At 41.5% G+C, this 14,635-nt stretch overlaps 1 protein-coding gene across 2 annotated transcripts; it reads right to left on the reverse strand.

Annotated features, from left to right (window-relative positions):
- Positions 1–1,367: 1,367 nt before the first annotated feature.
- Positions 1,368–10,300, reverse strand: lrrn2 (leucine rich repeat neuronal 2). 2 transcript variants are annotated; one of them, XM_058631795.1, is made up of 2 exons: positions 10,058–10,300; positions 1,368–4,693 (listed from the first exon to the last, which is right to left on the reverse strand). In XM_058631795.1, exon 2 carries the CDS (start codon positions 4,368–4,370, stop codon positions 2,028–2,030), a length of 2,343 nt encoding a protein of 780 aa, XP_058487778.1. In that variant the 5' UTR covers positions 4,371–4,693; positions 10,058–10,300; the 3' UTR covers positions 1,368–2,027. The 2 variants fall into 2 exon arrangements, 1 of the variants encoding a protein (XP_058487778.1); XR_009240424.1 differs by lacking the exon at positions 1,368–4,693 and adding an exon at positions 9,727–9,779.
- Positions 10,301–14,635: the final 4,335 nt, after the last annotated feature.

Below are 14,635 nucleotides of genomic sequence, written 5' to 3' on the forward strand. Positions count from 1 at the left end.
TCCTGTTGAGTTGAGGCCATGGTCACAGTTGACTTTTTTGTTCGTCTTGGTCTATGACTAAAAATGACTAGAAAACCACTGATATAATAATAATCTGAAGGATAACAATAGGTTCCTGGCACGAATTTGTGCTAGGAACCTATTGTTATCCTTCCATCCTGCCATTCGTGGCTCGGGGCCTAAATAAGTGAGAATTCTGAGATAAAGGTCAGAATTAAGACATTATTGACTTTGTCAGACAAAACATTTTTTTATGAGTAGTAGCCTGGTCCAAGTACGGCCTCTTTGTTCTCTTTAAATTTCATTTTGCCTCTCTTACTTTTTGAGATTGTGTCTTTTAGCGCCTGCATCCAACCTCAGTGATTCCTCATCGATCACCGTGTGTCCTGACAGTTTTGTCTCATCTCTTTTAATATTCCTCCATGTCTGTGACTCACGGACGGGGTGCGGTGGCACTTTGTGCTACAATTTCTATTTGTATGAAAAGTGCTTATATAAATAAAGTCTGATTGATAGCTGCATGCTGTACACATGTGCACAGATGTGAGCATGTGTATGTATGGTTGTGTATACTGGATGCTTGTGCATGGGATTGCACAAGTGTCAAGGCACATTTCTAGTTAGTTATTTATGACCATTTTCATTTTAGTTTACTCCAATTGATTTGCTAACATGGATTTTTGCTTCCCATGCTAATTATTTCTGTGTTTGTAATTTACTTGGCCACCTGAATTAAAGGTTGGTGAAAAAGATAATGACTTATGTATCTAGAGTAGACATTTTCCCTGAGTAAAATCAGTAACAATATGAAGTCAATAAAATGCTTATTATAGAGAATTAATCAAATGTCTTTTCCACATTTTATGTCACTGTATAATTAAATTGACCATTTATTCAGTTGATAGCTGGTTGAGGTGGAAACCTGAAGTTAAAGTACCAATTACCTTAATTAAAGTAGCAAGTTCTCATGATCCTAGCGTTAGTTTACCTGTTGCGGCTCAGCTGTTTGTAGTAAAATAAATATAGTTTCATATGTAAATCAGGAAGACAATCCTCACTTGAATGACTACTGAAACCTCGATCATTGGAAGTCATTTCACAAAAAAAAAAAAAAGATTTTGTTTATCACTCCTTTGCTCAGTTACAACTTTTCTCCAGCAGGGGACACACTGTGTCTGATGTTTTCTGAGTAGGTGTCATATTATCCACTTAATTGTACTCTGGAGCAACTCTTGCTACATATAACCAAGTAAAATAGGTTTTTTATTATACGTCGTTGTAAGCTAAATAGTTTTTTTTCTTTGTTTTGATCGTACAATCTCAAACACGTTTGTTGTAAGAAAAAGGAGGCGAACAATATGAATGTATACATTAAAAAGATTTGTTTTATTGTTTAATAGTTCAAAATAGAATTTAACACAATCACTTCTGGGTCAATGCTTTAATACTGAAAGAGGATGTAGCGTGTTAGGTGGCAAATCTGGATCAGTGTACTGTATACGTATGTACTGTAAGAATGAATGAACAACCCAGACCATTATACTGAGCACTAAGCAAACAGGTTGTTTACACCAATCACAATGACAGACAGAGCCCAAACAAGCAGGAATTTCACTCGGTATCCGTCTCAAGTCTGTGGATGCACACACCTGCACGTGGCAAGTCTGAGCTGCTCTTCTTTGTAAGCATCCGTCCTTGGAGATATATATATATATATATTAGTGTTTTCTTCAGTTTCAGCAGCTCAGACTCCTCACTGTTTCTCCTGTGTTCACCCTCTGTGCAGCAGTGGTATGATTGTCTGGTTAGGGTTTAGGAATTCTATACAATAACATCTTAACACAAAACAATGCCAATATATACTTTATATAAAATAAATACAAATCTCTTTCTTCGCCATTTCTTTGACCAGGACTTTTCTCTTCCAGCTGAGATTTACAGAGTTTATCTTTATCATTTTGCTCATCTTCCTCCGTGTCAGTGATTGAGTGTCAACAAATCAGCTCTTTATTCCGGTCTCGGTTATCTCAGCAGTCATCATACAACAGCAGTTTCTCATCCTGCTTTGACTGATGCTCTTTGTTTCCCTCGGTGTTCAGATTGATGATCAGAGCCTTGGGGTTTGGGATTTTCTGCAGGAGGGTACCGTGTAGCTTCCCCGCCTCATTATTGGGTGGACTGTCCCGGCTCTGGCCTACCAGCAGCAACAGTATGACCGTGAGGAGCATGAATGTAACTGCAGTGGAGGTCAGCTCTGGGCTGAGCCGCAGGCTGGGCTCGGGCTCTGGGACATACTTTGTCTTGAATGAAACACACTGAGGATTTCTGTTAGCTTTTGATCTCCCGTTGGAATGCCTGGCGTCCTTAGTGATCCCTAGATGTAGACACACTCTGTAAAAGGTCTCTGCTTGCAGGTGGGTCAGGTTGAAACTCTGCGTGCCGGCCAGGACACGTGTGGTGTATATCGGAGTGTGGGTGTTGGAGTGTATGGCTTGCCAGGAAAGGCGCGTTGATGGGAGGTTGCGCCCACTCTGCCAGGACAGGATAGCATAGTATTGTCCGACCTCCTTCACCTCCACCCTGACATCCTTGCTGAATAAAGCAAATCTCTTCAGAGTAGCAGACATTCCTGCTTTCCTTTTCTTTTCTCTGCTGTGCACGTCAACAGTAACAGTGTGTGTATCGGCTCCGAGCACATTCTCAGCCACGCAGGTGTAAAGTCCTGCATCACTGGGAGTAACCTTGGTGATCTCCAGAGTTCCCTCAGGCAGAAGCTTGTAGTTTTTGGAGGGGTTGCAGGGAGTGTCACTTTGAACCTGGCTAGAGGAAGATGTGAGGTTGAATCCTTCAGTCGTTGCTGGTAAACCTTTGGTTGACAGGCTGGGTGCAGGACCAATTCTCAACCCAGAGGGTGTCACCCAGTACATTTCAGGCTGTGGATCTGCAAGACCTCTACAGTGTAAAACCAGTTTGCCTCCGGCTCTTACTCTTACATAGGATGGAAGGGAGCCTGTGGGGATCATGGGGAGGCAGGTGGCTGACATTTCCCTGGTAGACACCTCCCTCACCCTACGAGCTTTGAGCTCTGGTGGTTCTGAGCACAAGGTAGCCTGAGGTTGGATGAAACGCACAATCCGAGCACTGTCTTTATCGGTTTGTGTGTCTCTCTCAGTGTGAGAGTGAGAAGCTACGTCCGCAGCCCAGTGAAACAGGCAGTCACATCGGAGAGGGTTGGAGTGCAGGCTGACTTCCTGAAGGCGGGGTAGAGAAACCATGATGTGCTGGTGCAGGGCACTGAGAGAGTTGGAGTTGAGCATAAGGCTCTCTAGCCTGTTCAGCCGGAGGAAAGCCTGTGGGTGAATGTAAGACAGACGTGGATTGTTAGTGATCTCCAGCTTGGTGAGTTCTGGTAGATTCTCCAGAGCAGCTTTCTCAATGGAAACAAGCTCCTCCATGTTGTTCAGGCCAAGCTCCTTCAGGTGGGCCATGTCTCGGAAATCTCCGGTTTCGATCAGTTTGATGCGGTTCTTATTGAGGTCGAGGAACTTCAGTCCTGGCACTCTTCTCAGGGCCTGTGTGGGAACCTTGGTCAACAAGTTATCGTAGAAGGAGAGGCTCTCCAGGCCGTCCAACCCCTCCAATGCCTTTTCTGCCAATCCTCTCAGACCCATACCACCAAGAACAAGACTCCGGAGGGATTTTAGAGCCAGGAACCCTTTTTCAGGAAGGGCCTCAACAGGGTTTCCCCCAAGCATGAGAACTTCTAAACGTGGCAAAGCCCTGAACCATCGAGGATTAATGGTGCTGAGCAGATTGTTGTTGATGTGAAGGCGTAGTAGAAAGTCCAGACCACTAAAGGCTCCAGGGGCAATTGAGTGTAAGTTGTTGTGGCTGAGAAATAGCTCTCGCAAAGCTGGCAGTGACGAGAAAGAGGACTCCGGGAGGTGACTGAGATTGTTTTCTTCCAGGTGTAGAGACAGCAGAGAGGGCAACAAGGAGCTCTGAGTTATTGTCCTGACATGGCTGAAGTGATTCTGGGAAAGGTAAAGGTCTGTGAGGTTTGGGAGTCGGTGCAGGACCTCAGAGTCGATCTCAGACAGGAGGTTACTCTGTAGGCGTAGGGTGTGGGTGTTCAAGGGTACGGGTGAGGGGAGCTTGGTCAATAGCAGGTCATTGCAGTCCACAGTGGGAGCTTCATTATACACAGAATCGGGGGAGAACCACGGCTTGATCTGGCACACGCACTGCGCCGGGCAGGAGACGTGCCATGGTAGTGTGTGAGGTAGTGAGCCCGCAACACCGGGCACACACACACCAAAAAACACACACAGGAAACACTGTGACTGTAAAAGCACTAATGTCGGCCTCATAATCCTCACAGGTCATAGAAGCCAATTCAGACACGGAGAGTAAGGTTTTTTTTATGAGGAGGTGAGATGAATCATTTGCACCAGGGCTGTGTGTGGAGCCAATTAAAGAGGGATTACATCATTGACAGCAGTCTACACAGGCTTCAAAGTTAACTGGTGCAAAGTGTAACTTCACTCTGTGGTTAGGCTTGGCTTTACAATACCATGAATGAAACTGCAGTGGAAAGAGAACACATTGTGGTTACAGCACAGTGACGGCCTTTGTTGTCACACCATCCATCTCACATCCTGGCTCCAGGTGGAAGACTCAGCGTGGTAGCTCACTGTTGTCAGAGAAAAGAGAGGAGAGAAAAAAGCAGTTATTCTTTTATTAAAGCGAGAGATTGCACATACGATGCTGCAAACTGGACAGGGTCAGTTAGGTCTCAAAATATTTTAAGCTCGGTGTAATTTCCTAGAAAGATGAAGATAAAAAAAGACGAGCAAAAGGAAGGAGATCATTGTGACAAAACAAGAGAAGGAAAATATAAACAATACGGACAATAAATAAAGGACAAATCTGTAGGTGATAGTTTGTCGTCTACACGAGAAGGAATGACGATGTCATACTCAGTGCCTGTGAAATACATAGCAAAACATAGCATAGCATAACACTTCACGTATCATATTTATTATGCAACACTTCAAAAAAGTCCCCAAATACTAGTTTTACTATTTTTTAAAGTATAATTTTTGTCTGGATTTCAGATTTCAGAGGTACAAAATGGATCATTGAGCTGATCATAGACAGTTGGCAGCAGTCGTACGTCTTTGTGTCCCATTTACAAGTGCCAACAACAGATTTAAATTGAATTATATGATTTAAGCCTGACGTAAGCTCATGATGTTAGACTACGTGCAATAAAAGTGCGATTTTTATCATTCATCAATTTTGGCCCCTTATGCAGCACGACAATTTATAAACACAAAATACTGTGTAATCTCCACAGTTGTTAAAACTAATGTTTTTCATCCATCATCCGCTGATTGGATTAGATGATTTAGGATTTAAGACACACACAAAATTGTAAAAAAGTCCCCACATTGGCTAAGTTAAACTGAACAAAGCACAATTTCTCTTTATTCCTTACGTGACTGCTCACACACGTTAGTCAGTGGCTGCTCAGAAAAAAAAAACAAAAAAACAGCACGGGCATCCGAGGTTTAGAGAGGAAGCGGAGGAGGATTATTGTTCACCATCTGACCATCTTTTCACTGCCAAACGTCACCATATCAAAACTTTGTGTGAATGAGGAAATGTTTACAAAAAATAAATAAGAAATACAATTAAATACTTAAGAATAGATGGATAATAGTGAGTAGCTAATAAAAATCAAACAGCTGGATTATAGGGCTTTAAAATGGAATCGGTGCAGGAGATAAAATAAATTCTTTAAGTATACTAGAGCAGTGATTTCCAAAGTGTGGGCCACAGTCATTGTACAGGCCTAACATTGCACTCAATGTTCATTTCTTAATTGTAATTGGTAAATTGTTATTTATGTGGATGGATAATTACGCACTTTAAGAAGGGAGCGCTTTGTTATGAAGCTAAACCTCAGTTCAAAAATCAAGTGCAATCTGTACTGGATATTTGTATCCCCATGTTCACATGAAAACAATAATATATATAATGGAATTATTGATCCTAGTCTTGAGTGTTGATCAGAGTTGTGACATAAGGTTTGGGTTTGAACGTTAGAGGACTTTGAGATTTTAAAGTGGGAATGGCACTTGGACAGTGTGAAACTCCGGTCTCAACACTTACTTTAAATCATCCTGAATGCTGTTACTTGATACAATGCCAGTGCCTCACCTCCAATACTAATGTGTATGACAAGTGTTCAGACAAGACGTGACTGGTGAAACAAGACTGTGTGCATGGAGGGAGGACATTTACTTGGCCCCACTTTTCAGCACTTTTTAATGGAAAACTAGCTTTGTGTGTTTGGTGACAGTGGTCTGAGGAGACTGGAGGAGGGATTGGCAGCACTTCCCAATCTCGCCCAGGGCACCTGAATGCATAGGGGCGGCCCTGACCGGCCCAGAACTAATGTTTCACTGTGTTCACCACTTTTTTTCACCAATTTTACTCTGGAAGACTTTTTCTTCTTCTTATCTTAATAAAACAACTCAAATACACAAATGAAGGAAGACTGATATCACTTCATATTCCTTCATTCATTAATTCTTTATCCTAATAAATTTTAATAGCTACTATGTATGCATTTTACACCAAACACTGTCCCTAGAATTATAATTATTTTCTTAACAAATATATATAAAAACATGTTGAATAATAAGCCCAAAGTAATGACTGTAATTTTCTCCAGTATCAAAAATCTGTTGTGAGGGGAAACGCTTGCGTGCATGCCAAGAAGCCTTAATGCATGTTGCCATGGAAACACATTTATCCACACGCCGTCTTGGTGTTTTGAGATTTAGTTTGGAATTTGTTTTTAGTCCAATCTGTGCATCCGTTGATTAGAGCGACGATGGCACGACAGAATGGAAAAACACAAATTTTTCATAAAAAAACTAAAACAAATGTGTAATTTCTGTGGTTACAGGTGAAGTTGTATATTGAGCTATAAATAATGGACGGTGTAGTGATGAGCAGACAGTGTGCAGCGTGTGAGAGACAGAGAGAGAATTGCTTAATTGTGTGAGCAGCGAGAAGCATACGTCTGTGTGAGCTATAGGTGTAGCATGTTTTCTAAGCACTGAGTCAGTTCAGTGTCAGCGCAGCAAAAACACAAGAGCAGTTTTCAACCTCCTGCACTTCTTTCTTTTTTATTATCCATTCGCTTTCATCTCCACTCTCGGCTTTTCATAAGCAACCTTCTCAATAAATGATTCATCCTTTCATTTTGATGTTTTTTTCGTCGCGTCTTATGGCAGTCTTTTTCCAGGAATGCACACACAGATGTTGCCTTTACATTTGAAAACATTCAGAAAAGACAATTTAAACAAATCTATCACCAGCTCCTCCCTGCTCCTCACAGTCTCTTATCTGTGATTAAGTAGAGAGTATGTTTTACTGTGAGCGGCCTTATTGCTTCCCCTGTTACTCCTGTGACTGGTTATCCCTCAGCCACTGAGGCACATTTACCAACAGAAAAAACTGTGTGTGTCAACTATAATCTGTTTAAAACGTAATTACAATTTAACCAAAACAAACACAAATATAGATCATTTATAAGTACTGTTAATCCATTGTTTACATGATTACATGCACTTGGCGTACAGCAAATAGCACTGGATTACATGGAAATATTAACAGTATTAAGGGGCAGCGGTTGGTCAGTGATAGAAGGCTGGAGGTTTGATCCCCAGTTCCAGTCTATAGTCTACATCAGGGCTGTCAAACACAAATGACCTGGCGGCCAATGTCTTGTCATGAGTGGGAAACAAAAATTGGGGTAAAAAACAACTGTTCAGTAGCAGGTGGGCAATACGAGCTTACAATTACAACAGAATATCAACATATTCATGATAATGGTTCACAAAATGTAAAAAGTAAAAAAGTAAAAGTGCTTGTGTTGATATGGAACGGTTTACAGTGATCAATAAAAGCGTATTTAGGATGTAAAATACATCTATTAACGTCAAAACCCGTCACAACACAGAAAAATATGGAGTATATTTGTGCAAGTCGTACAGTAATTGAGTTGTGTGTCCACCCAGCAAATAAAGTCAGTCAATGAGTCGTTAAATGAGTTTGTGGGTCTCCAGCTTCTCCAGTCTGAGGAGTTAATGAGTGTTAGTGTCAGACTGAATATTTCGTTAAACCACGAGCCCTGTGGTTTAACGAAATATTCAGAGGCCGCTGTAAAAACGAATTATAACAGGCATTTTAACTGTGTTCTGACCAAGACAACACAAGTCAACTTAAGCTTAGACATTTACAGTCGCTAAATCAACCTCATCTTCAAAGTTCATTCCATGTCTTTTGCCAAAAAATGACACATTATGATTTTACACAGTATGATTTGAGTGTTCTTGTTACTGACATATCTGTTGATACCTTAAAAAACAACAACTGTAGACTTATTTCTTCAAATAAGTCTTCCCTTGTGTGTAGTCTGGTCTTTAACCTTTCTTATTTTGTAAGGTGCTATTTAACTTTAAAGGGTACAACACCACATGAACTTCACTTATTTACTTATAATATCTGATAATATCTGTGTTCGTCACACTGTGTTTGCCCCTGGGCACTAAGTGGGCATGTGGATGAAGTGGGCAAACTATGCAGGTCACATTTTAGTATCACAGGACACACATGGGAAGCCCACTTGGGCAAACATAGATGGAACCACCATGGAAACACAGGACAACACCATGCTGGCATAAAATCCCTATATGTATTACTCCAATAATTGAATTCCACAACAGTTAGTATGATAAGCACATTACTAAGCAACAAACAGAGCCTGTTCCTACATTAAACAAAAGCAAATATGCATTAAGGAGGAATGTAAAGGCATTAAAATAATACTTGCTGTATTATTTTAATATTCTTGGTTTTCTGCTGGACAGTCATTTGTTTTGCGGGTTGCAAAATGAATTTATTACAAAAACACATACAGTAATAACTCCATTATAAGTTGATATTAGGTGACGGGCCACATGAAATCGATTGGAGGGCAGTGATTCCCAAAGACTGGGTCGGGAAATACATTTGCAAAATATTGTCCAGCAAGAATTATTAGATAACTTTCATAAAATTAAGTTTCAATTGATTTATCAAACATGGATATGTTGGAAATGTCTGGTTTAGCTATTTTAAATCAGATTGGGTGTTGCAGAAAGAGAGAGAGTGAGCACCTCATGTGACTTTATATGAACTCATCAGCATCTGGGCTGAAAATGTCACGTTTGTCGTGTGTTTTATTGATCGCGAAACACGTAATGATATCTACAGAGGAGAAAAACAACTCAATACCAGGTCACACTTTTTTTAGAAATTAAAATCTGGCATTTTAACAGTAAGGTACCCAGCTTTATTTCCATTCTAAAACTTGTGGTGTACTTTAACTGAGATTGCTTTTTTCCATCCTCTCATGAGCATCTATCCATGTGTCAGTTTGTATTCTTGAAAGTTTTCAGATTCCCATTTTGATGTGAAATCATATAGAACTGTCACATTTATGTTTCTGTTGCAGAAAAGGTGAAAACTGTCTCTCCTTCCTCCATTTCACTAAGCTTTTTTCAGTCGAACCGAAGGAAGGGGGGGCAGAGCGGATCAGAGAACAGCTTTTACTGTAAGATTTGCATTCATTAATGGCCAAAGAGAGAGAGAGAGGGGAATACTTGCTTTCATGAAACGGTCAGTTCCATAAGGTTTTCATTTGCTGTGCCGCTACGACTCTGCAACAGGGCGGAAAAGAGAGAGAGGGAGGATTTACAGAGCTGGAGAGAGGGATGTATCACACAGAGAGAGAGAGAGAGAGAGAGACATGGATGCACAGCCTTAAAGAAGATAAATAAATGATAACAAAATAAAAAGAGATGCATTACATCGACCTAAAACACCTGCTACATCACCTTATTACACTGCCATGAGTGAATGTGTGTGTGTGTGTGTGTGTGTGTGCACACAGCCGTGTTTGCTGTGAAAATTCTCCCTCTTTGACGTTTTTTCTTACCGAAATAGAAGCTCCAACTTCATGTTGCTGCTGCCTGTGTTTGCTGTCAGTCTCGCTGTGCAGGTGCCTCACGTGTAGGAATGCTTTCTCTTCATCTGCCTCCCAATCACACGTTTGTGGACCTCTTATGATTCCTGAAATATCACTTCTCTGGCTCTCCCTCTTTCTGGAGCTGAGGAGAAAACTGGCAAAGACAGACTCCCTCTCTCTCTCTCTCTCTCTCTCTCTCTCTCTCTCTCTCTCTCCCTCCAGCTACAGAGGAGATGAGGTGTGTTCTGCAGCAGAGCTTCTCTCTCCCTCTCATCTCTCCTCCTCTCTTTTCTAGCCCCTGCCTCACTCTCTCACTCCTTCACTCCTCCCGTGTCCAAAGCCAAAGGAGATCCACTTCCATTAGTTTGCAGCGTTATTATGAGAAGTTTGGTTTTGGCTCAATCATATTCCAGTTCATTTGAGTTTTCCGCCATAATCTGCAGATTAGAGGCCTTCGTCAGAAACCAGGCTTAATTTGACGTGTGACAAAGTAGCAGAAGGCAAACCACCATTTTGTAATTCCGTCGCACTAATGCAATAATTATATCTGTTTCTCGTCTGTTTGATTTCAGTGTGAAACAAATGTCTCGTCCAAACTGCAGAACATAATATAGACAACATCAATTCTGCACCACAGGAACTTAACAAGCTTCAATAAGATTTTAATGAGTCTTAATTTAATGGTGCTTAAAAGATAAAGTCACATTTTTACAGTGCATACTGATGCTCTGAAGAGGGAATCTGGTGACTTTGGGTTTTTAGCTGTTACTTTTCTCTGATTCCAAACGTCTTTGTGCATATCCTATAATTTCTCTTTAATGCCACACTGACAGGCGGCGGCGCCTGGTTGTAATGAATGTATGAAATAAATGTAATTTATTGCATTACTGCAGCATGCGATGTCATCGTAGCTCCACGAGAAATAACTCATGTTATTAATTTGGCTGAATGCATTAAATATGGAGGAGAGTTTGTCTGCATTAGGACGGAGGTGTAATAATGTGGATCAATCTGCAGCGATACAGCAGAAACATCATAAATAATACACGTGTGCCGCATGTAACATGTAACTTTGAGGTAAAAGAGGCTTCACACTTCATAAAAATGGCGTAGACTGAAGTAGAGTTCTCACAGAATCGATTGAAAGTATTGAGCGTATTAAGGGTCAGCTGTGGGTCAGTGATAGAACATGTGTTCTTACCAGATCGGAGGTTTGATCCCCCAGTTCCAATCGATAGACTATATCAGGGGTGTCAAGCACAAATGACCCGGGGGCCGATGAGTGTCCAGTCTAGTCAAGAGGGTCTAGAGATAAAAAAACAACTGTTCAGTATCGTTAGAGGTTGTAAAGAAATAATAATCCTTTAACCCATTTTTTATATGCATAGAATTTACATTTTTAAAGAAAAAATGCTGTAAAACATTAATTTTATTATTATTTTTACTGTGACTATTTCAAAAATAAAAGTCTGGCCGTGTTTCACTTGTCACTGCAGTAATGGTTTGCAGTAACTTTGTGTAGCGCTGCACAGATGCTGAGCATCTGTCGTCATGTGTCTAACCATATCAGACTTTGAAGCGTGGTTAAAAACACAACATTCTGAGGCAACTTTTCTGTTTCTGAGGCTGATGCTTATCTTTCTGATGCTTATCTTTCTGATCTTTCACTCCAGTCAACTGGAGGTAACCTGTGAGGACGTGGCGGGCCGGAGAAAACTGGTTTGCGTGCCAGATCTGGCCCCAGGGCCTAATGTTGCCCATATCCGGCTGGAAATTGCGATGCAATATTAACTTTAAACAGATATTCACGGTGATATTTCACAGAATTACAAAGTAAATGTGCTTGTTTTGATATAGAACAGTGTATACTCAATACAAAACACATGTGTGATGATCTAATATCAAAAACAGAGAACTAAATCTGAAATGAAAGCTGTTAAAACAACAAACAAGCTTATATATAGATGTCATTTATTGTTAAATACAATACATTTAATAATGTGATAATTACAACCAATTACTATAATAAAATTATTGCTAGGAAATACATTTTTAGTAGTATATTCTCTCTATATTCTATCACCTCAGTGGCAGCTGAGCCTCAGCCACACACGCTGTGTTTTCCTTGTGATATTAAGTGGTGGGCCACATATAATCGACGGGGGGGGGGGGGGGGGGGCTGCATGTGGCCTACGGTTTGACACCTTTGGTCTACATGAAAAATGCAGTTTTCTCTCCACTGTGAGATAAATAAAGCTATCTTATCTTATCTTATGTTGATGTGACCCTGGGCAAGAAACCTAATCTGAAAATAGCCTAACACACCCAGCCACTGATAGGGGCAAAAGTGTAATCTATGTCAATGTCTATTTACAACTGCACTCATAAAGCTAACTGCACCTGGAGAAAACCTAACCAAACAGAACCAAACCTTAACCACACTGTTAATTCATCATCTAACAGATTCCTTTTTCTCTAGTGTCTGATCATGTTTTAAAACCATCAAAGCGGGCCCTTCAGTTTCCAGTGTGATCTGCAAAACTCAACTCTTGACCACTGACCAACTTCTGCGCAAAGGCAGGGAATTAAAACTGAGTCCTGAGGTGAGCTGAATATTCACCACTGCCCCTACTGTAATGACAGGGTCCCAGAAAATGCCCACCTCAGTGATGCTGTGCTGTAAAGGATGTCCGTGTATACACAGGTGTGTGAGAATGCACCTGCGCTTTTAATTTTGGCCATGTCTGAGCACACCACTGTTCAAACCCATCCACACGCCGTCAGGAGCAACATACAGACTCAGACTCTAAACTACCACTGAGCCACCGTCGCTCTTTCAGCTGAATATCCCTCATCTCTTCACTGCCAAGTGTGTTGGAGAAGCGATGTGGCCTTGAGATTGCATCACAACTCAGAGGATGTTTCGTTTGCCCATGGGGTGCTATTGTAAAAACACGGTGGTTCAAACTAGCAGCTTCTGTAGAGCTGATGTGGCTCCTGATGGCTCATTCTGGGGGAATGACAAACAACAATTTATACCATCATGTCATTGTAAACTGATAAAAAAAATGAAGTAGAATTATTTTATCCTCTACAATTTCACCTAAAGTTTACACACTGAACCTTTAAATGAGGTGTTTGTGGAGAGTGAAGAGAGCGCCACTGCTGAATCACACAAAAACAAGTGCTGAGTATCTACAGTATTATGTCACCATGTTTGTGCACTTCTTTAATTTTGCTTTTGTTTCGTTTTTTTCTGGTGGTTTAGTTTCGTCGTCACCTTATTCCTTTTGTAAAGTTGTGGTCGTGAAGATCTGATCTGTGTCCTGGGTGGGTTTGGTAATGAGTGGTTAGAAAAAGAGGAACGAGAGCAGCCAGGACAGAATATACAGTGAGATGAAAGAGCAGGGACAGAGAGAATTGGAATTGGTGTGGAATTATTTTAGCTTATTTTAATGTGGGTATTATGTGTATATGTGTGTGTGTGTGTGTATGAAGCAGTCTTATGGCTTTCCCCTTCATTTGCTTTATTCATTCAGGAGCCAACACACAAAAGCTCACACACCCACATGCCCTGCCGACTGAAAGGCAGCAAGGATAAGTGGTAGCTTGCTGAAAGGAAGGGAGCGAGAGGAGGTTGCCATAGCAACACTGGGGAGGCTGTTGCTTTTATTGGAGAAAGAAATTCAGATCTGTCTATCTCCTACTCCTCACTTGTATGAGTCTCCCTTCTTTCACCAGTCAGCACCTCTTGTTTCCCCCCTTACCTACATCATGTCGTCTTCCAGGAGCTGACGTCAGCTGCCTGGAAGACGAGAAAGTCGTGTGTGCTGTTGAAATCTGAAAATCTCCTCCTGCACCACGACTGAAGACACAGCATCCTGTGTGCATGTTCTGCCAAAAGTGTAAATGTACAAAGCATTATCTAAGAGTCTCGAAACACTGACGTTGGCCTGACACCATGTGACACCTCGTTGGAAAAAGTGTTTCAAGATGCCGGACAAATGTTAGCAGTATTATAAATACATTCACTTTTTGTGTATCCAGCATATGTAAGCAGTTAAGTGTCTCATTTATCAGAAAAAAGCTTTTCGTGCACACAAAAAAATCCATGATCCATGCTGCAAGATCCATGCTATGACCCATGATATCATGTAGCAGGACACTGTCACACATGCCACGACAGGTTGCGTCATGTGAAAGTGCTGATGCGAGGCCCAGCTCCGTCTCCTTCCCTGTCACAGCATTTAAATTCTGTTCACAGACGGACTCGTCTCCGGCTGAATCTGGGAACGCGCGAGGACTCAAGGACGAGCCTCCCACATCACAGCTAAATGTGTAAGTGTATGTGTGCGCTCAGAGACATGGCAGAGAGAAAAGGATTGAGAATTCGCTGCCATGGTGACAGGCCCGGCCGGCAGTGTCTAATGGCAACCAGTTGTTGGAAAGGGCTGCATTTTGTGGGAGGGTGGACGGCGCAGAGACAGATTGTCCCTCACATTTTGATCAGTGGGTGCTGGGTGGCGTCAAACTGCACATGCAGGTTTG

Source organism: Solea solea, chromosome 6 (genome assembly GCF_958295425.1).
Source record: "Solea solea chromosome 6, fSolSol10.1, whole genome shotgun sequence".
In the NCBI taxonomy this organism is placed as follows: Eukaryota; Metazoa; Chordata; class Actinopteri; order Pleuronectiformes; family Soleidae; genus Solea; species Solea solea.

Bases quoted from the DNA above. Each gene is read 5' to 3' on its own strand.
- lrrn2 (XM_058631795.1), bottom strand. From the start codon at position 4,370: ATGAGGCCGACATTAGTGCTTTTACAGTCACAGTGTTTCCTGTGTGTG.